This window comes from Tachypleus tridentatus, chromosome 9 (assembly GCF_004210375.1).
Source record: "Tachypleus tridentatus isolate NWPU-2018 chromosome 9, ASM421037v1, whole genome shotgun sequence".
Lineage (NCBI taxonomy): Eukaryota > Metazoa > Arthropoda > Merostomata > Xiphosura > Limulidae > Tachypleus > Tachypleus tridentatus.
Window position 1 is genome coordinate 168,152,465 of NC_134833.1, and position 24,442 is coordinate 168,176,906.

At 33.0% G+C, this 24,442-nt stretch overlaps 1 protein-coding gene across 1 annotated transcript in view; it reads left to right on the forward strand.

The window, feature by feature from the left end:
• Window positions 1-24,442, forward strand: part of LOC143227580 (hapless 2-like) — a 35,309-nt gene that overhangs the window by 866 nt on the left and 10,001 nt on the right. The window contains exons 3-7 of the mRNA XM_076459010.1: window positions 10,774-10,939; window positions 13,166-13,294; window positions 16,823-16,953; window positions 17,333-17,375; window positions 24,226-24,410. Of these exons, the coding sequence (XP_076315125.1) occupies window positions 10,774-10,939; window positions 13,166-13,294; window positions 16,823-16,953; window positions 17,333-17,375; window positions 24,226-24,410 (654 nt within the window). The remainder of the gene's footprint in view (window positions 1-10,773; window positions 10,940-13,165; window positions 13,295-16,822; window positions 16,954-17,332; window positions 17,376-24,225; window positions 24,411-24,442) is intronic.

Genomic DNA, 24,442 nt, shown 5'->3' on the forward strand with positions numbered 1-24,442 from the left:
TTTTACCTGAGAATACCACATATCACATGGGATTATTTTATCTGGGAGATACATATAACACTATTACTAATTTATCTGAGATACCACATATCACACTAAGGATTACCTGAGAATACCACATATCACACTAAGATTACCTGAGGGAATACTACATATCACTAAGATTACTTTACCTGAGAATACTACATATCACACTAAGATTACTTTGTATCAGGAATACCACATATCACTAAGATTACCACAGAGAATACTACATATAACACTAATACCACAATTTATCTGAGAATGCCACATATCACACTTTGGGTTACCACAGAGAATACCATATCACACTAAGATTACCTGAGAATACCACATATCACACTAAGATTACTTTACCTGAGAATACCACATATCACACTAAGATTACCTGAGAGATACTACATATCACACTAAGATTACTTTACCTGAGAATACTACATATCACACTGGATTATTTTACCTGAGAATACGACACATCACACTAAGATTATTTTACCTGAGAATACTACATGATCACACTAAGATTACTTTTACCTGAGGGATACTACATATCACACAAAGATTACTACCTGAGAATACTACATATCACACTAAGATTACTTTTACCTGAGAATACCACATATCACACTAAGATTGCTTTACCTGAGAATACCACATATCACACTAAGATTACTTTACCTGAGAATACCACATATCACACTAAGATTACTTTTACCTTAGAATACCACATATCACACTGGAATTATTTTATCTGAGAGGAAAACCACATATTACACTAATACTAATTTATCTGAGAATACCACATATCACACTAAGATTACTTTACCTGAGAATACCACATATCACACTGGAATTATTTTATCTGAGAAACCACATATAACACTAATACTAATTTATCTGAGAATACCACATATCACACTAAGATTACCTGAGAATACCACATATCACACTAAGATTACCTGAGAATACTACATATCACACTAAGATTACTTTACCTGAGAATACTACATATCACACTAAGATTACTTTACAGAATACCACATATCACACTGGAATTATTTTATCTGAAAACCACATATAACACGCAATATTAATTTATCTGTCAGTACCACACATCAAACTAAAACTACACCTCACCTAAAATACCACATCAAACACTAAAGTTATCTGAAAATGCTACATATCACAGAGATTATTTTATCTGATAATACAATATATCATACTAGGATTACTTTAAATAAGAATACCACATATCACACAAGATCATTTTGTCTGAGAATACTACATATCACAATAAGATTATTTTATTTGATAATACCACATATCACAATAAGATTATTTTATTCGACACTACCACATACCACACTGAGATTAATTTATCTGAGAATATTAGATATCACACTACGACTATTTTATCTGAAATTACAACATATCACACTAAGGCTATTTTATTTAAAATTACTACTTATCACACTGAAATTATTTTACCTGATAATGCTACTTATCACACTAACTGTATTTTATCTAAGAATACTCAATATCACATTAGCACGTTAAATCTGTTCTGCAAATGTCAAGAGGTTTAACTCAGTTAGAATTTAACTACACAACTTTACAATGAATATATTCTAATGGAATTAGTATCAACAAGTCATTTATAATTCTAATTCCATAATATATCAGTTATAATTCCTTAATATCAAAAGAAACCTCTGTATAAAATTCTTACATTTCAGTTCTGTTGTCGCATGAGTAATTATATATCTTAATGTTTTGTCTCTATTACTTCAATAATAGCTTTATTTAAATGTACATACGGTGGTGTAACTGTGAGAGAACTGCATTCCCTTAACTTTTTAGTTGGAATGGTGCTCCCTCACTATTTCAAATGAATCCTATCTTACAAATATTAAACTATGCCAAGTTTTACCAACTTCAAGAAGACAAAGAATTATTAACCATTTCATCCAGGTTGTAGGGAAGTAATTAATATACAATAAAATAAAAGATTGTAAAATACAAAATAAAATGTGCAGTTCTGTTAGTATGGACACAGTTTATACTTCTCACCTATTTTCTATAGTTATTATGTTGTTAGCATCTGACAGTCAGAAATTTAATGAAACAAAATTAATAGTACTGTCAGGACTTTTCAGTATGGACCAGGAAAGTCCAAAGTAAATTTCAGAGAATTTCTACTTTTTATTTTTCACACCTATTTCCTGTGGTTATTTGACTGTTAGCAACTGAAAATTAAGCAGTGAATTTCCAACCTTGGGATTAGACTGTTTATATGACACTCTCATACAATAATCTCATGTGGCCCAATTCACAGAATTTTTCCTGGCTATGAGAATACAGTGGGGTAGGGTTTAGTGGCTTCTTTGTAGTACACTGAATACAAAAATGCATTGTCTAAAGTGATATGTAGAAGTGAAAAGAAATATTTACGATAAAGCTATGTACAAAGTGTGACCCAATCAACACTCCTGGTAAGATTTTAACAGCATAGATATAAAATTGTTTAAGAGCTAATGAACATCCTGTTCAACCATATGTACAAAGTGATCAATAAATGCTTAGTTTCAAGCAATATAAATACAGCCCATTTGGGTTAGCTAGTTCTAGATTGGCCATTTGTTTGAAGTTTTAGCTTTCAGTCCCAGTCCTGAAAAAACAATACAGCCACTTAAGCCATAAGTTCTAAGCCAATATTCTGCCCCTACCTTAACCTGAAGTGAGGGCAACTGTTACTGAGTACCCTGGCTATCTTTTAAAACCTTACTAGAATTACTTCAAATTGAAATTCCTACCAGTCAATAATAGTAGTATCTAGTAGCCCTAACTTACCCTTTCCTAATAATTATAGAAACATATTATTCATTTGTGAACTATATGTTCAACAGGTGTTTACAAAGTATTACCTACACGTAAGTAATCATTATTTATAACTTACAGTGGCACATGGTATTTTGTCACTGCACAATGCTTTGACCCCACAACAGATTGTGTATAAAAAGCAAGTTCATTTTCATATTTATTTTAATTCTTTGGTATACAACAATAAGCAGATGAAATAATTTTAAATATTAAAAAATTATACAAAAATGTGTAGATCCTGATAATGTGTTTCTTACCTTTTGATGTCTGTGGAAGGCTATATTCTTATATGTGGCTGAAAGTTAACTAATGGTATTTTGAAATAATGTGTTTCTTACCTTTTGATGTCTGTAGAAGGCTACATTCTTATATGTGGCTGAAAGTTAACTAATGGTATTTTGAAATAATGTGTTTCTTACCTTTGATGTCTGTGAAGGCTACATTCTTATATGTGGCTGAAAGTTAACTAATGGTATTTTGAAATAATGTGTTTCTTACCTTTTGATGTCTGTAGAAGGCTATATTCTTATATGTGGCTGAAAGTTAACTAATGGTATTTTGAAATAATGTGTTTCTTACCTTTTGATGTCTGTAGAAGGCTATATTCTTATATGTGGCTGAAAGTTAACTAATGGTATTTTGATATAATGTGTTTCTTACCTTTTGATGTCTGTAGAAGGCTATATTCTTATATGTGGCTGAAAGTTAACTAATGGTATTTTGAAATAATGTGTTTCTTACCTTTTGATGTCTGTAGAAGGCTATATTCTTATATGTGGCTGAAAGTTAACTAATGGTATTTTGATATAATGTGTTTCTTACCTTTTGATGTCTGTAGAAGGCTACATTCTTATATGTGGCTGAAAGTTAACTAATGGTATTTTGATATAATGTGTTTCTTACCTTTTTTGATGTCTGTAAAGGCTATATTCTTATATGTGACTGAAAGTTAACTAATGGTATTTTGAAAACCAAGGCTCAATATAGATATTGCAGACTATAGTTGTCCAAGAATCTGTTTATTTAATTAAACTTTATTTCATATAAAAATGAAATATATAGTGGCCTTAAAAATGAGTGAAAATGTAAATAAACTCTGCTATAATCATTTTTCACTAAAAACCGAAACTAGCAACCAGACAATTATGTAAACACATGTCTTAGGTGTCACCAATCAGAAAACAATAGTAGCCAAGTCTAAGGAACTCACTATGAACTGTGTTTGGAAGTTCTGTTAATAATTATTGAAGACATTCAAAAATTTAATGCAAGTCAATATTAATTGACTTGTCTTGACAGACACATTGTAGTGATAATGAAACACTATTACATAAGTATTCAGAACAGACATACTGTAGTGATAATGAAACAGTATTACATAAGTATTCAGAACAGACATACTGTAGTGATAATGAAACAGTATTACATACATATTCAGAACAGACATATTATTATAGTGATAATGAAACAGTATTACATAAGTATTCAGAACAGACATACTGTAGTGATAATGAAACAGTATTACATAAGTATTCAGAACAGACATATTGTAGTGATAATGAAACTATTACATAAGTATTCAGAACAGACACATTGTACTGATAATGAAACAGTATTACATAAGTATTCAGAACAAACATATTATTATACTGATAATGAAACAGTATTACATAAGTATTCAGAACAGAAATGCTGTAGTCATAATGAAACAGTATTACATAAGTATTCAGAACAGACATACTGTAGTGATAATGAAACAGTTATTACATAAGTATTCAGAACAGACACATTGTAGTGATAATGAGACATTATTACATAAGTATTCAGAACAGACACATTGTAGCGATAATGAAAGAGTATTACATAAGTATTCAGAACAGACATATTATTATAGTGATAATGAAACAGTATTACATAAGTGTTCAGAACAGACATACTGTAGTGATAATGAAACAGTATTACATAAGTATTCAGAACAGACATAACTGTAGTGATAATGAAACAGTATTACATAATTATTCAGAACAGACATACTGTAGTGATAATGAAACAGTATTACATAAGTATTCAGAACAAACATATTGTAGTGATAATGAAAACAGTATTACATAAGTATTCAGAACAGAAATGCTGTAGTCATAACGAAACAGTATTACATAAGTATTCAGAACAGAGATATTGTAGTGATAATGAAACAGTATTACATAAGTATTCAGAACAGACATACTGTAGTGATAATGAAACAGTATTACATAAGTTATTCAGAACAGACATACTGTAGTGACAATGAAACAGTATTACATAAGTATTCAGAACAGACATACTGTAGTGATAATGAAACAGTATTACATAAGTCTTCAGAACAGACATACTGTAGTGATAATGAAACAGTATTACATAAGTATTCAGAACAGACACATTGTAGTGATAATGAAACACTATTACATAAGTATTCAGAACAGACATACTGTAGTGATAATGAAAAAAAGTATTACATAAGTATTCAGAACAGACATACTGTAGTGATAATGAAACAGTATTACATAAGTATTCAGAACAGACATACTGTAGTGATAATGAAACAGTATTACATAAGTATTCAGAACAGACATATTATTATAGTGATAATGAAACAGTATTACATAAGTATTCAGAACAGACATACTGTAGTGATAATGAAACAGTATTATTGCATAAATATTCAGAACAGACATACTGTAGTGATAATGAAACAGTATTACATAAGTATTCAGAACAGACATACTGTAGTGATAATGAAACAGTATTACATAAGTATTCAGAACAGACATATTGTAGTGATAATGAAACTATTACATAAGTATTCAGAACAGACACATTGTACTGATAATGAAACAGTATTACATAAGTATTCAGAACAAACATATTATTATACTGATAATGAAACAGTATTACATAAGTATTCAGAACAGAAATGCTGTAGTCATAATGAAACAGTATTACATAAGTATTCAGAACAGAAATGCTGTAGTCATAATGAAACAGTATTACATAAGTATTCAGAACAGACATACTGTAGTGATAATGAAACAGTATTACATAAGTATTCAGAACAGACACATTGTAGTGATAATGAGACATTATTACATAAGTATTCAGAACAGACACATTGTAGCGATAATGAAAGAGTATTACATAAGTATTCAGAACAGACATATTATTATAGTGATAATGAAACAGTATTACATAAGTGTTCAGAACAGACATACTGTAGTGATAATGAAACAGTATTACATAAGTATGCAGAACAGACATACTGTAGTGATAATGAAACAGTATTACATAATTATTCAGAACAGACATACTGTAGTGATAATGAAACAGTATTACATAAGTATTCAGAACAAACATATTGTAGTGATAATGAAACAGTATTACATAAGTATTCAGAACAGAAATGCTGTAGTCATAACGAAACAGTATTACATAAGTATTCAGAACAGAGATATTGTAGTGATAATGAAACAGTATTACATAAGTATTCAGAACAGACATACTGTAGTGATAATGAAACAGTATTACATAAGTATTCAGAACAGACATACTGTAGTGACAATGAAACAGTATTACATAAGTATTCAGAACAGACATACTGTAGTGATAATGAAACAGTATTACATAAGTCTTCAGAACAGACATACTGTAGTGATAATGAAACAGTATTACATAAGTATTCAGAACAGACACATTGTAGTGATAATGAAACACTATTACATAAGTATTCAGAACAGACATATTGTAGTGATAATGGATCAATATTACATAAGTATTCAGAACAGACATACTGTAGTGATAATGAAACAGTATTACATAAGTATTCAGAACAGACATACTGTAGTGATAATGAAACAGTATTACATAAGTATTCAGAACAGACATATTATTATAGTGATAATGAAACAGTATTACATAAGTATTCAGAACAGACATACTGTAGTGATAATGAAACAGTATTGCATAAATATTCAGAACAGACATACTGTAGTGATAATGAAACAGTATTACATAAGTATTCAGAACAGACATACTGTAGTGATAATGAAACAGTATTACATAAGTATTCAGAACAGACATATTGTAGTGATAATGAAACTATTACATAAGTATTCAGAACAGACACATTGTACTGATAATGAAACAGTATTACATAAGTATTCAGAACAAACATATTATTATACTGATAATGAAACAGTATTACATAAGTATTCAGAACAGAAATGCTGTAGTCATAATGAAACAGTATTACATAAGTATTCAGAACAGAAATGCTGTAGTCATAATGAAACAGTATTACATAAGTATTCAGAACAGACATACTGTAGTGATAATGAAACAGTATTACATAAGTATTCAGAACAGACACATTGTAGTGATAATGAGACATTATTACATAAGTATTCAGAACAGACACATTGTAGCGATAATGAAAGAGTATTACATAAGTATTCAGAACAGACATATTATTATGGTGATAATGAAACAGTATTACATAAGTGTTCAGAACAGACATACTGTAGTGATAATGAAACAGTATTACATAAGTATGCAGAACAGACATACTGTAGTGATAATGAAACAGTATTACATAATTATTCAGAACAGACATACTGTAGTGATAATGAAACAGTATTACATAAGTATTCAGAACAAACATATTGTAGTGATAATGAAACAGTATTACATAAGAATTCAGAACAGAAATGCTGTAGTCATAACGAAACAGTATTACATAAGTATTCAGAACAGAGATATTGTAGTGATAATGAAACAGTATTACATAAGTATTCAGAACAGACATACTGTAGTGATAATGAAACAGTATTACATAAGTATTCAGAACAGACATACTGTAGTGACAATGAAACAGTATTACATAAGTATTCAGAACAGACATACTGTAGTGATAATGAAACAGTATTACATAAGTCTTCAGAACAGACATACTGTAGTGATAATGAAACAGTATTACATAAGTATTCAGAACAGACACATTGTAGTGATAATGAAACACTATTACATAAAGTATTCAGAACAGACATACTGTAGTGATAATGAAAAAGTATTACATAAGTATTCAGAACAGACATACTGTAGTGATAATGAAACAGTATTACATAAGTATTCAGAACAGACATACTGTAGTGATAATGAAACAGTATTACATAAGTATTCAGAACAGACATATTATTATAGTGATAATGAAACAGTATTACATAAGTATTCAGAACAGACATACTGTAGTGATAATGATATCTTTCCATAGGTATCCCACACTTTTGAACTGCATCGCTTTCCAATGGGCCTGTGCACATGCTAGGGGGGTAAGACGTCAAAGCGAGAAGGAATCTTGGATTAAGTTCACAACTAGCATATCTTATACCACCAGTTCCAAGGTCATATGGGACAGGATTCGAAGGGTCAGATTGCACTACAATTCTGTCCCCCTCTTGATCTTACTCTCTGATGGCCAAGAGGTAACTGATGTTCGTAGCATTGCTGATACTCTAGGTGAAAGCTTTTGCCGGGTATCTAGCACTTCTGCTTGTTCCTCCACCTTCTTGGCCATCAACACTCAGGCAGAGCGTTCACCTCTTTCCTTTCGAACTGACTGTCTCTTTGATTATAATTGTCCCTTTACACTGGTGAAACTGAACATGGCCCTTCATCGGTCTGGCAGTACATCTGTTGGACCTGATGATGTACACTATGACATTCTGCACTATCTCTCTCCTGGTTCTCTTGCTATTCTTCTTATTGTTTTAACCGGATCTGGCAGTAGAATATTTTTCCTGATGCCTGGCACCAGGCTATTATCTTACTTTTCTCTAAGCCTGGGAAAGATCCTAAGATTTCCTCAAATTACCGTCCAATTGCTTTGACGAGCTGTCTCTGTAAGACCTTTGAGAGGATGGTTAATGCTCATCTTGTTTGGTTCCTCGAATCAAACAACCTCCTCTCTCCCACCCAGTGTGGGTTCCGACGACAGCACTCCACCACGGACCACCTGATTCAACTTGAAACATCAATCAGAGAAGCCTTTCTCAAACGACAACATCTTATATCAATATTCTTTGACATTGAGAAGGCTTATGACACAACATGGAGGTATGGCATTTTGTGAGACCTCCATATATGTGGGTTACGTGGCCATTTACCCATGTTTATTAAAAAATTTTTGATGGACAGGAGATTCCAAGTACGTGTGGCTTCGACACGTTCCCGTTCTTTTGTACAGGAATTTGGGGTCCCTCAGGGCTGTGCTTTGAGTGTCACACTTTTCAGTTAAAAGATAAATGCCATCACTGAACAACTCCCTCTCACTGTTGCAAGTGGGCTCTATGTCGACGACTTTCACATCTCGTGTCAGTTGTTGAACATGAGATATATTGAGTGGCAACTACAAACTGCCCTCAATCGTGTACTGAAGTGGACTACGGGGAACGGCTTTAATTTTTATCTCTCTAAAACCGTTTGCATGCACTTTTGCCGCCATGTGAAGTTTCGTTGCCAGTGGTCCCTGAGACCTTTATACCACACTTAAAGCAGCTACTGGTCAAATGCACAAGAGCACTCAACATCCTCCATGTCCTCTCTACCACCAGTTGGGGAGCAGATCGATGTTCTATGTTAATGATATATCGTGCTCTTATTTGATCAAAACTCGACTATGGATTACTGGTCTATGGCTCTGGTTTTGTTTTTACCTTTGTTTCCTTTTACGAATTTTACTACATTTACTTTACTTTTACCTTTTTACAGGACATTTGGCTAATTATTATTGCGATTTTCTACATGTCTTTTAACACTTCTTATTTTACCTTTTGATAATGGCTGTTATGAAAACATAACCGGAACCAGGACTGGAAAGGCCAACTTCAGGTGACTGACGGTGGTTCTTGTAGTTACCTGTTAGTCTTCCTAGTCTTGACTAGGTGTCAACATTGGTTTTATGCTATTTCTGTTTTTCAATGATGTTTTGTTTTACCTTCATTTCCTCTTATGTATTTTACTACATTTAATTTATATTTACCTTTTTACTGGACGTTTGGCGCAGATAACCTAGCTGCTTTGTGCCATAAAACACTAAATCAATCAATCAATCTTAAACATGTTGGCAACACAGGTTTTTAGTCTTACAGTAAGTCATGCATAAACAGATTAATATCCTCTTAAACATGTTGTTACATGTTGGCAACACAGGTTTTTAGTCTTACAGTAAGTCATGCATAAACAGATTAATATCCTCTTAGACATGTTGGTATAACAGTTTGTAAGTGTTACAGTAAGTCATCATGCATAAACAGATTAACATCCTCCTGAACATGTTGTTACTTGTTGGCATCACAGTTTTTAAGTGTTACAGTAAGTCATCATGTATAAACAGATTAATATCCTCTTAGACATGTTGTTACATGTTGGCATCACAGTTTGTGTTACAATAAGTCATCATGTACAAACAGATTAATATCCTCTCATACATGATGTTACATGTTGGCATCACAGCTTGTGTTATAGTAAGTCATCACATATAAACAAATTAATATCCTCTTAGTTATGTTACAAGTTGGTAATACAGATTTTTTTTAAAATGTTACGTCCATGAACAGATGAATAAATACATCTTTGTTCACTGAGTGTCACCTAACATTGAAAACCATATTATTTTATATTTTGGTGTTAGGTGAATAAAACTGATTAAAAACAAAGATAAGAAACCCATCTGTAAGACCTCTTACATTATTGATAATATGGGTACTTTAATTTTAGGTTTTAAAAGCTGAAATCCACAGCTTACTTTCTAATGCTGATACAGTAATTGTAAACAAATTATAGGTATGCAGTGAACTCACTTGAACATCCCATGATTGAACATACACTTTTTATGAACTTTTTTCTTCGACGGGAATCACCTAGTAACTATTACTGGTGGGACTTGACTCATCAACAAGAATTTACTGTAGGATCCCATAACTATCATGAGTTCAACTCTGAGAAAACGGCACGTAGGCCTGAACTCAGTGTGTTTAACAAATATTTTACTACATGTTGTTACAAACAGATCAGCAGTGAGAACATCTTAACCCAAAATTTGGAAATTTTTATTTTGTTTAGTTGGTTTATTTAGGCATGCAACCTAAATTTCAGTAGAACACTATTTTGAATTATTTAGTGTTTCAAAGTTTTTTTTATATTTTCAAACTTTTCCATTATATTAGATTCTCTTTCTTTGTTTTGTATATGTTAGTTTAAATGCAAGTGTTTCCATATTTTGAAATGTTACCAATATATTCCAGGGCATGTGAAGCCCTTATGTACTGATTAAAAGACAAAAAAATTGTCTTAGTTTGTAAGAACTTTCACAAATAATTACATGTTAGATCTTTAAGTGTATGCATTACACAGTCATATCCTTAAGTAGACAAGTTATCTGAACTAATAGTTTTTTCAACAAGGTCATAAAACCGTAAATAAGTAACTTAGCATAGACATTTTGATATATTTCAATTAGTAGACCAGATTCAAGAAATGAAACATTATTACAAAAGTACTAGGTTTATGTTGTATGAATAATCACTATTTCCTAAAAAAACAACTGTTTCCAGTGTCTTTACTAGAGAAAACTTACACTGTAAATATACTTAAGATCTAATTGACATGATGGAGGTGAAATAACTTCATATGCTCCAAGAAATGAGAGAATACATGAGTTTATAGCTTCAGTGACAATATACTTTCAGTGTAGTTTTATATAATTGAATAATTAGTAGATCTTAGCTTGTTTTAATGGAAATAAAAAATCCATTATGATAAATTCTAACGTCTTTGTAATTTGGTATTTTATAATTGTTCCCATCAACTTTTAAATAAATTATTTCATATATCTGTTTTATGAAAGTTGTTCTGGTTTCAGAATCAGACTGATAGCAAATGTCACTATTTACAACTGTTCTAATTTAACACTTCGTAATTGACCGTGTTAAAGTGTGAACTTGTTATAAAAAATTATTATGATAGTTTAACATTTCTTTATTGACCGTGTTAAAGTGTGAACTTGTTATAAAAAATTATTATGATAGTTTAACATTTCTGTATTGACTGTGGTAAGGTGTGAACTTGTTATAAAAAATAACTGATAATTTAACACTTCCGTATTGACTGTAGTAAGGTGTGAACTTGTAATTAAAAGTGAAACCAAATTTAAAGAGTAGTTGATGTAATTTATCATTTTTAGATTGATTTTGGTAAAATGTAAAACAGGTATCAACAATAGCTGTTGTGATTTATCACTTGTAAATTAGCTGTGGTAAGGTGAGAACCAGGTATCAACAATAGCTGTTGTGATTTATCACTTGTAAATTAGCTGTGGTAAGGTGAGAACTAGGTATCAACAATAGCTGTTGTGATTTATCACTTCTGGATTAGCTGTGGTAAGGTGAGAACCAGGTATCAACAGTAGCTGTTGTGATTTGTCACTTGTAAATTACCTGTGGTAAGGTGTGAACCAGGTATCAACAATAGCTGTTGTGATTTATCACTTCTGGATTAGCTGTGGTAAGGTGTGAATCAGGTATCAACAGTAGCTGTTGTGATTTATCACTTGTAAATTACCTGTGGTAAGGTGTGAACCAGGTATCAACAATAGCTGTTGTGATTTATCACTTGTAAATTAGCTGTGGTAAGGTGAGAACTAGGTATCAACAATAGCTGTTGTGATTTATCACTTGCAAATTAGCTGTGGTAAGGTGAGAACCAGGTATCAACAATAGCTGTTGTGATTTATCACTTCTGGATTAGCTGTGGTAAGGTGTGAATCAGGTATCAACAGTAGCTGTTGTGATTTATCACTTCTGGATTAGCTGTGGTAGGATGTAAACCATGGGTTAATAGTAGCTATTGTAATTTAACATTTCTCGACTGACTGAGGTAAGATGTGAACCAGATATACACAGTAGATGTTGTAATTTGTCTTTTGTAGTGCTCTGGAATAAATGTTCTGTTTTGTGTGTATGATCGAGAAATGTACATTTTGCTATCTAACTGGCTGTAAGTAAAACTGTATTAACATTGCTTTCCTCTTCTGATATATCAGTAATTTTAATCTTCACATATTTGTGACACTACCCAAGTATGCACTTGTATATTTTAAAAATTTAAAGGTTTACAACACCTTTACAAAAAGGGGTGTAGAGATATATCTGTGTCATTATTTCTGTTCATTTTGTAGGTAATTGCAACATACGTTGCTGAGAAGCCAAACAAGGAGAGCATTACAATTGACTACAAGAACAAACGTCTCTTAATACCCGAGCCCCTGCCTGGTCAAACTTCAGGTGAACTGCCACCACGATATGCTGTAAGAATATTATGTAGTGTTTATAAAATAATTTTATTACCTAAATTTTCAGAGTTAGATTCTTTATTAATTTTTATGGCTATTTTTTTGAAGTGCTCTGCAAAATATTTTGAAACTAAAGCATATTCTTATTGAAATATGGTGAATATTTACCTTGTTCATGTACAGTTGATAAAACTGTTCCCTGTAAATTTATTGTATAACATATTTGTTATATGTCTCTACTCTCAAAATCCTGACACTTTACATGGTATTTGTTAGTTATAATCTCATAACCACGTCTTAGAATTCTTATTTTTCAGTATTTTGGCCACGTTTTGAAAATATTTTATTAACTTCAACTGTGTTGACTTATTGGTCATATTCTATGGCTTAAAGCTGGTACTCTGTTATCAAATATTGGCTAATTCATTTATTCAAGGTATTTTGATGTTTCATGGACCTACATGTTACCTCTTTCTTCAGTTCGAAATTAACCAATGTTTGGCATATTTCAGTGACATTCACTTTGATTAATGAATACACTAATATTCCTTGTTAGGACAGGGTTTATCTATGGACTTATAACTCTAAACTTCGACGTTTTGTTTTCCTAATACTACATTTTATTGGAAGCCTGATGTCGAGTTGGAACTATTGTTAGCATGCACATTGATTCAGTTGTTGGTTTTTGTACTCATCCTAGTTATCATTGGCATCCCAAATTTCATGAGCTCCTACAGGAGGTTCCAAGCCTCCACACGAGCCCCTCAGTACATTGGTATACAGTATATGTTCTGTCTGTATCGATGGGTTTTGCTGCTTAGTTGGGTTGCCACCAGCAGCATCAGCATCATTGTTTATGTTATGCCTTCAGGACCTCTGAAGGCTGGGCTTTGAGTATTTCTGGAGGTGTGTTACTTTCAGTCACAGATCCAAGAGCATTACAAGCACTTGAATCAGGTTTAGTTGTTCAAGTCACATCTTTACCGCCTCTATTATCCACCCAACATGTAGGTTTTCCATTTCCTATAGATAGATCCTCATGAATTGAAACTTAATTTTAGGGCAATCAGTGTTTGGTTATTGTGGGGTTAATAAGAGAATTGTGATATTTTTTTCTGGGGTTTTATTCCTATTAGTTGTTAGGCCTAAGAACAAAGCAGATTGGTGTCCAATTATTGATCTCTTTCATCCATATCAAAACCTCACTTTTCCAAGATTCACAAATTCCTAATTTTTCAATCAGGAGTTGACGTTCTTTTTACTGGTATTATAAGTGCCCAAGTTCGTTGTAGTTGGCTTCTTTTTGCACACTGCCATATTGATGGAATCCCATCATCATAGGTATTTTTGTACACAGAAATGAGATACTGCAGTTGGGGGAATTTTACTTTTGGGCTAGTATGGACTTTACATCAGTTCTACTAAATCTACTTGTCACCTCTATTCTATATCGCTGTGCACACACCATTCCATAGATGACTGGTTACTAATGGGACCATCTTGTTAATTGTCAGAATGACACACCCAAATTCTACTTTGAGAAATCATCAAGGCAGGCTTCATTCTCAGAATTGAGACATCTATTCTTGCTCCAATTCAGCTTGTCATTATTCTGCGTACTTTATTTATTGTCATGTTTCTCAGTTTGGCTCATTTAATTTACATTCTGCTCCATGCAGTGGAATAAGAAACCTGTCTCTTATGGGAATGTGGGCTCACTTGAACTTCTCATTCCTTTGCAATAAGAGCACAAGTGATTTTTTTAATGGTCTTTATATGACCAAGAGATCATAAACATGGATTCACCGATTTCCTTAGGTTCATTTTTCAATCTTGAAGAGTTGTTAAGTTGGGATGCTACTAAGATATAGATTCAGATACTACCCACTAATTCAGATTTCCATCTCTTTACAAATATCTTGCTTCAGGGATGAAGTGCTCGTACCAACAATTAGGAGTTTCAGGATCTACTCATGGATGGCAAGGTTTCACATTGTTTTAGACCTTCTTGCTCTTCCAAAGGCAATGCTTCATAATCTGCTCTTATTATTGGAAGAACCTGACAATTCCATAGTGGTGTCTTGTTTAAAGTCCACATGTTCCAGCTCCTTGTCATTTTCAAACATTGAGAGTTTCATTAAACTGAACGTAATGTGATTTACCATAACTGATATTTCATAAATAGGTCTAAACTTGTAATACTAAAATAGTGGTGTGTTTTCTCTTTCATGACAATTTACAAATGCAAAAGGTTGTTTTCTAGCTTGATATAGAAATCAATATTTGGTTTACTTAAGTGGTTGTAAACTATTTCAGAAATGTTTTATACATTTAGCGTGGTCACTACACTGATTGATTGTGAGTTTTAATTTAGAACCCAAAAACGTTTTATAAAATAACTGAAATATATTCAGTAAATGTATTTAAATTATGGTATTTTATCAATAACATTAGTTTGTGTTATTGTGAATAGGAATCAGTATTAGAATATTTAATAACAATTAACCAAAAGAAGGGAAATATAATTTGGTAAATATAGGTTTGTTTTATTGCTGATAAATTAGAATCCATATAAGCTTTAACTAGTAGGTGAAACTATGAAAGTCTATTGAATTAAAACTATAATGTCTCTGCATTATATAATTAAGTGGAAGATAGAAAACAATTATATAAAAATATATGAACTGTTGATTGTGGTAAAATACCAGAATCCCAGTATATACTCTAAGCATTATTATTTTTCCACAATTATGGTTCAACCTAGAAACATGAAAGGTTTTGGTTGGAAGTTTTGAGAAACTGGAGGGTTTGTGTGTTTGATTGAAATTAAGCATAAAGCTGCACAGTAGGCTGTGTCCTGCTCACCACAGGTATCAAACCAGGTTTCTACCATTGTGACACTACTGTGCCACCTAGGGGGAAAACTGGAGAGAGAAAAAATGTGTATATTGTTTATTACAGAAATATATATTTTGAACTTACCAAAGACTGTGTTAAAGCCATATGCAAATTTTTCTAAGGTATTTAACAGACTTTATAATGGTATACAGATGTTTGTCAAAAACTCAAGTTTTGACAATTTATATTTTACATAAAAATTCCAGGGCTATAATAAATTAATGCTTATTTAAAAAATGAAACTATATACGGGACTTGGTGAAATAATGAATTACACTCTGATTTTATTAATACTTAACTCTTAAAATAAAATTACTTATATTTATTACAGTGTTTTTGTTCTTTTCTGTTTGAGAAACATAAAATTGAATTGTTATTGTATTTTAGATGACATCTGTGGAGGTCTTGTGTTTCTGTTCGTAGAACATTTTGTACATAACAGAACTGCATGAAGTATTTAACATTCGTATATATTCATAGGTTTTTAGTTTAGAAAACAGTGTCTAAAAATAATGGATAAATCAGGCTACATAGTGACTCTCTAAATCTTTTAAAGGATTGGAAGTTTATGATGTTAGTTTAATCCATGTAGCAGGAAAGGATTTACACTTGTTTGTTATAAAGTATCTTTAAACATTTTTTTAGAGAGGAGCATCTGATTACTTAATTTTGTCCAAAGATTTAATTGAAGGTGATGGAACAGAATGTGATAAAGCAGGGATCGGTTATAGAGCATTTTTTTATCAAAACAGTCGTTGTGAAGTACCTCCTGAGACGTAAGTTGTACATCAAAGTTTGACAACAGATTGTTACAGAGTCTAATTCTGTAATCATATAGATATTACATCTGTTTTTACATAAGAAATTATACAATAATATAGATGCAGCAAAAGTGAACTTAGTACTGTAATGTTGAATGTTTGTATTGATTTCTAATATGTTATACAAATTAAGATGTGTTCTGAATAAGTTCAAAACTAATATATAACTTGACACGTTTTGTGAATCTTGTGAATATATAATATTTAAGTAGATTAACAGAAATTTAATGTCTTTTATTAAAATATTAGGTTAAAATGTCTGTTTATGGATACAACAGAAAGCTAATAAAAGGTTTTTTTTCAGATTTAAAAAATAGTTGCTTTTCAATTTCAGTTGCTTGAAAAATCAACCACTTGATCTCTGGAACAAAGATGATGTGAGTATGTGAAGATACACATTAGGTTATAGTAAATATGTTACAAACAACATAATAACTTTGTATTGAAGATGATATATGTAAAGTAAGACTTTAGCTAAAACTTTAACATAAGATATAATACAGTAACAGATATCTTCTGAACCACCTGGTCTCTGTAATGGAGATGATGTATGCCAAGCTACACTTTAGTGTAGGATAAAATATAGTAGTAGATATTTTATTTTAGATACAGTATCTTACCTCACATAATAACTTTTTCAATGAATACTGCCCTCTTTTTGAGGCAAATTTTCAAAACTTGCCACTAGTCTTTCACTTACAACTTATGCATGTCCACATGTTAATGATTACGTGGTAGTTTCCCATCAATAGGAGAGTAACACAACCTTTAACGTACCCAGCATCTTCTTCACATTTACACTTGTTAACCATTTTTCAATTGGCAGTACAGATATTCTTTTGTTTTGTGGCAACATTTGTTGATGTTATCCTTTATACCACAGACCTCGTTTTCTTTAATAATTCTTTAATTTTCACATTGTTAAAGTGTGAAAAGTTGCTTTTTCCAACGTTTTTTCTTTTGCTTCAAGTTTGGAACTGTAACCATGCATTCACAGTTTCAGGTAGTTACAATTACTGTTGCTACAGGTTTCTCAACCACCACTACTAAGTTCAGTACTTAGTTATTGACCATGAACACGTTAACAATTATTCAATAAGAAATATCCATGTTCCTGCAACCTTCACCAACTCACAAGGAATATCCTGCCATGTCTGCTCCTGGGGTGTCTGACAGAGAGGACAAGAATTTGGACAGTCAATTCCCCCACCTGAATATGCTTTCATTTCAAGTGTGATATCAAGGGATTTATCCAAACCTTTGTGGCATTAGTTAATCAGGTTTATGCTGTCTTATCCTTATCTCCTGTGATTTTTAACTGATCCTTCTTGTTGAATAACCTATGGACCAATATTTCATGTTCCCTCCATCACCTGGTGTTTAATAACCTATGGACCAATATTTCATGTTCCCTCCATCACCTGGTATTTAATAACCTATGGACCAATATTTCATGTTTCCTCCATCACCTGGTATTTAATAACCTATGGACCAATATTTCATGTTCCCTCCATCACCTGGTATTTTGGGAATCAGCTTTGGTTACTATGCTTCATCTGTCGTGTATGACTAAAGATCATAGTTATGCATTTCATAGATCTTTCTTACCTTATTTTGATTTCAAACAATTAGAATCTGTTGTTTTATTGTGGGGTTTGAGTTGTAATGAATCGGTGAAATTTTCACGAGGTCAATTTTCCTGTATCATACAGATATTTTCCACAGTTATCAATAATGGATAGATAATTGTCTCTTGAAAGGTTTTTAAATCATTTCACAGTCTTCTGTTTAATACAATGGCACAACACTTATCTTTGACTTAGCTCTTCACAGATAGCTGGTGTGCTGTTGGGACCTTCTGGATTAGGTTATGGTTCTTTCTTAAGTTTATTTACTGGCTATTTCTGTGCACAACTTGTGCATGAAACCTTTTTATTTATGTGTAATGGTGTTTGGGAGCTTTTCCCAACTCATTGAAGGTCCAAGTTGAATTTGCTTATCTCTATAATTCTATATCCTTATTAGCTTCCCATTTATTCCAACTTCACCTGCTACTTCTGTGTCTCAACCCTCCCTACAACCCTTTGCAGTTCCCAGATTTTTGTTCTTTATCCATTTATGGTCGAGTTAGTACTAGAAGGCATTTTAAGTGTTAGTGAGTCAGTTAGTTTAATATATTTGTAAAACCACTGTTGTCACATAATCTCCCACCACGTGAACTGTAATACTATAATTAAAGTGGTATTCTAATGTAATAAACTGGATGATTTTAATACGTTAGTGAAACCACTGTTATCACATAACCTGCCACCACATGAACTGTAATACTATAATTAGTGTTTTAATGTAATAAACTGGATTATTTTTAGTGTTAGTGAAACCACTATTACCACGTAACCTGCCACCACGTGAATTGTAATACTGTAATAAAGTAGATTTCTAACATAACCTTCCACCAAGTGAACTGTAATACTATAATCACTGTACTAACATAACTTCCCACCATGTGAACTGTAACACTGTAATAAAGTAGTTTTCGAACATAACCTCCCACCACCTGAACTGTAATGCTGTATTTGTTTGTTTGTTTGGAAATTTCGTACAAAGCTACTCGAGGGCTATCTGTGCTAGCCGTCCTTAATTTAGCAGTGTAAGACTAGAGGGAAGGCAGCTAGTCATCACCACCCACCGCCAACTCTTGGGCTACTCTTTACCAACGAATAGTGGGATTGACCGTCACATTATACACCCCCACGGCTGGGAGGGCAAGCATGTTTAGCGACACGGACGCTAACCTGACCCTCGATTACGAGTCGCACGCCTTACACGCTAGGCCATGCCGGGCCATGTAATGCTGTAATCAATGTCCAAACATAATCTCCCACCATGCAAACTGTAATACTATTATTACAGTAGTGTTCTAACATAACCTCCCACCACATGAACTGTAATACTATAATTAAAGTAGTGTTCTAACATAACCTGCCACCATGTATGGTGTTCTTACATGACATGTCCTTGAAAATGGAAAAGTTGAAATTGTTTTCTTTGCTTCTCCAGATTTTTTTCACACCACTCAGTGATTACAAATAGACCAGGATATTAGAGAGACACCTCATTCCCAAACGGAAGTTATTCTGTTGCTATAAACGTTTTATCCTGACATCAGTTGGTGCAACTGGAATGTATATATATATACATCATGTTTATCCTATTCATGTCATCATGTTCTTGATTTTTGCCTTCAGGAGTAGTTTATTATTTTATTGCCCTTCTCTTTGTTATAGCTGCAACTCCACATGTTTTCTCTTTGTTATATCTGCAGCTCCACATGTTTTCTCTTTGTTATAACTGCAGCTCCACATGTTTTCTCTTTGTTATAGCTGCAGCTCCACATGTTTTCTCTTTGTTATAACTGCAGCTCCACATGTTTTCTCTTTGTTATAACTGCAGCTCCACATGTTTTCTCTTTATTATAGCTGCAGCTCCACATGTTTTCTCTTTGTTATAACTGCAGCTCCACGTGTTTTCTCTTTGTTATAGCTGCAGCTCCACATGTTTTCTCTTTGTTACAACTGCAGCTCCACATGTTTTCTCTTTGTTTTAACTGTAGCTCCACGTTTTCTCTGTTATAGCTGCAGCTCCACATGTTTTCTCTTTGTTACAACTGCAGCTCCACATTTTCTCTTTGTTATAACTGTAGCTTTACATGTTTTCTCTTTGTTATAACTGTAGCTTTACATGTTTTCTCTTTGTTATAACTGCAGCTCCATCGTTTTCTCTTTGTTATAACTGTGGCTCTACATGTTTCTCTTTGTTATAACTGCAGCTCCACATGTTTTCTCTTTGTTATAGCTGCAGCTCCACGTTTTCTCTTTGTTATAGCTGCAGCTCCACATGTTTTCTCTTTGTTACAACTGCAGCTCCACATGTTTTCTCTTTGTTTTAACTGTAGCTCCACGTTTTCTCTGTTATAGCTGCAGCTCCACATGTTTTCTCTTTGTTACAACTGCAGCTCCACATTTTCTCTTTGTTATAACTGTAGCTTTACATGTTTTCTCTTTGTTATAACTGTAGCTCCACGTTTTCTCTTTGTTATAACTAGTGTCTTCATGTTTCTCTTTGTTATAACTGCAGCTCCACATGTTTTCTCTTTGTTATAGCTGCAGCTCCACGTTTTCTCTTTGTTATAGCTGCAGCTCCACATGTTTTCTCTTTGTTACAACTGCAGCTCCACATGATTTCTCTTTGTTTTAACTGTAGCTCCACGTTTTCTCTGTTATAGCTGCAGCTCCACATGTTTTCTCTTTGTTACAACTGCAGCTCCACGTTTTCTCTTTGTTATAACTGTAGCTTTACATGTTTTCTCTTTGTTATAACTGCAGCTCCACGTTTTCTCTTTGTTATAACTGTAGCTCTACATGTTTCTCTTTGTTATAACTGCAGCTCCACATGTTTTCTCTTTGTTATAGCTGCAGCTCCACGTTTTCTCTTTGTTATAGCTGCAGCTCCACATGTTTTCTCTTTGTTACAACTGCAGCTCCACATGTTTTCTCTTTGTTTTAACTGTAGCTCCACGTTTTCTCTGTTATAGCTGCAGCTCCACATGTTTTCTCTTTGTTACAACTGCAGCTCCACGTTTTCTCTTTGTTATAACTGTAGCTTTACATGTTTTCTCTTTGTTATAACTGCAGATCCATCGTTTTCTCTTTGTTATAACTGTGGCTCTTACATGTTTCTCTTTGTTATAACTGCAGCTCCACGTTTTCTCTTTGTTATAGCTGCAGCTCCACATGTTTTCTCTTTGTTATAGCTGCAGCTCCACATGTTTTCTCTTTGTTATAACTGCAGCTCCACACGCTTTCTCTGTTATAGCTGCAGCTCCACGTTTTCTCTTTGTTATAGCTGCAGCTCCATACGTTTTCTCTTTGTTATAGCTGCAGCTCCACGTTTTCTCTTTGTTATAGCTGCAGCTCCACACGTTTTTTTTTTGTTATAACTCCAGCTCCACACGTTTTCTCTTTATTATAGCTGCAGCTCCACACGTTTTCTCTTTATTATAGCTGCAGCTCCACACGTTTTCTCTTTGTTACAACTGCAGCTCCACACGTTTTCTCTTTGTTACAACTGCAGCTCCACACGTTTTCTCTTTGTTATAGCTGCAGCTCCACGTTTTCTTTTTGTTATAACTGCAGCTTCACGTTTTCTCTTTGTTATAACTGTAGCTCCACGTTTTCTCTTAGTTATAACTGCAGCTCCACATGTTTTCTCTTAGTTATAACTGTAGCTCCACATGTTTTCTCTTTGTTATATCTGTAGCTCCACATGTTTTCTCTTTGTTATAGCTGTAGCTCCACATGTTTTCTCTTTGTTATAGCTGCAGCTCCACGTTTTCCCTTTGTTATAGCTGCGGCTCCACATGTTTTCTCTTTGTTATAGCTGCAGCTCCACACGTTTTCTCTTTGTTATAACTGCAGCTCCACAGGTTTTCTCTTTGTTATAGCTGCAGCTCCACATGTTTTCTCTTTGTTATAACTGCAGCTCCACATGTTTTCTCTTTGTTATAAGTGCAGCTCCACATGTTTTCTCTTTGTTATAAGTGCAGCTCCACATGCTTTCTCTTTGTTATAACTGCAGCTTCACATGTTTTTTGCCAAAAAGCCATCTTTGATTTTATCATTTTCTTGGATGAATAGCTTATTCTGACCATTTCATAAAATTAGTCTATTAGATACAGCTGCTTTTTGTTTCAAGCTAACTACATTTCTTGCATAAATCATCCTGATCTACTAAATCCTGTTTTGTACAAACCCAGTATTTAGCACAGTATAGCCCAAGGAACACTTCAGCCGTTGGAAGGATTAGGAAGCCATTTAGTCTTATATATAAACTCTTTCTTTTTCCAGATTTATGCCAAAGATAACTTTCCTCTTTTATTGATGATGGTTTTAATTTACAAATTTCATCTGGGCACACTCTCAGGTAACATCTTCAACATTTTTCCCACCTTATCCTGCCCATCAGATCAAGAACAACTACTCCCTATACATTGTCTCACAGCTACAATCAAGATGGAGGAATGGTACAATTTAAAACTGTATTTAATGTTCCCCTTGTATTGTCCCAGAGTTATGAAGCTCATTCTTGAGTCTTTACACATTTTGTGTCAACTCAACAAGTCAGTTTTGTGTCTTTTCCATTCTTTCCAGATGAAGGTGGTTTTAATTTTAATTCAGAAGTGTGTCCAATTCATAGTTACTACTATTGGTATTCTCTTCTGAAAATCTTCCAGTACAGGACAGTACAGTGACCATGAATGCCTCTTACTTCACCACATGGGGCAACACTTGAGAATGTGTGTGGCTGCATATATACATGCATACCATGGCTCTTCCATTATATATTATTTAAAGGGTGTTTAGGATAGCAGTGTACCCTGCTATAATTAGCATTTTTCATTTCTAGTGTCATTTATATCCAAATTATTATTAGGCTCGTCTGTTTCAGTCCATTGATTTTTACTCTGGTTCTGGATTATTGTTGTCCACTTCTTTTATTTATTCTTGTCTAGTACTGAGAAGTCCAACTTATGGTGAACTGTCGTGACTCTCTCTGTTGATAGGTTTAGTATTCCATAGATAAGTCTACCTGGTTTTAATTTTACATTTTTAGAATTAAAGTTAAATTGAAATAGATACTTACCCCTGAAATACATTCACACCTCTCAACAATTGGTAGATAGGTGATTTTATGTCAGGCCTGCAACAAAGAAATCTGGGTTATGGTAAGAAAGTAGAGATTTTATACATTATTTTGTCACAAGAAACAACTTTTTATCACAACTGTTCTTTGATGTGTATGTGTATATTTACTATTCATGTTTTGAGAATAAGAACATTACAAACTTGAAGTGTACAAATTTGTTTTAAAAGTTAAATTGAAAGACAAATGTTGTAATGATAATAATCAGATTGATACTTGTAACTTTATTGTTTGGATTCAAGACATGATTTTAGTTCAAACTACAGCTATTTTGCAAGAGGTTTCAGTATTGTGTTGACTTAATAAGGAAGTAAACCACTGTGTAACATGCAAACAATAATGTTATTTAAATGTTGCAAATTAATATAATTATTGAAATTATTAAGAAATGTGTTTTAAAATTTTGACGACTTCAGATATTTTCATGCAAAAGTTGTTTTATATACTTAATGATTTATGTAACAGAAGAAACTTAAAGCTGGGAAGAATGGTTCATTCTTGCTTCGGTTTTATGGTACACCCCACAGAGATTCAATCCTGATAAACAAAACTACTGGTCAACACTGGCTAGCTCTAGAGTATACTTACCGCCACCTCACTATTGTTCATGTTGAAATTGATGCAAGGAACATAACAGTTTTACAGAAGGGGTAGGGTCAGTTTTCTGACACAATAGTATTAG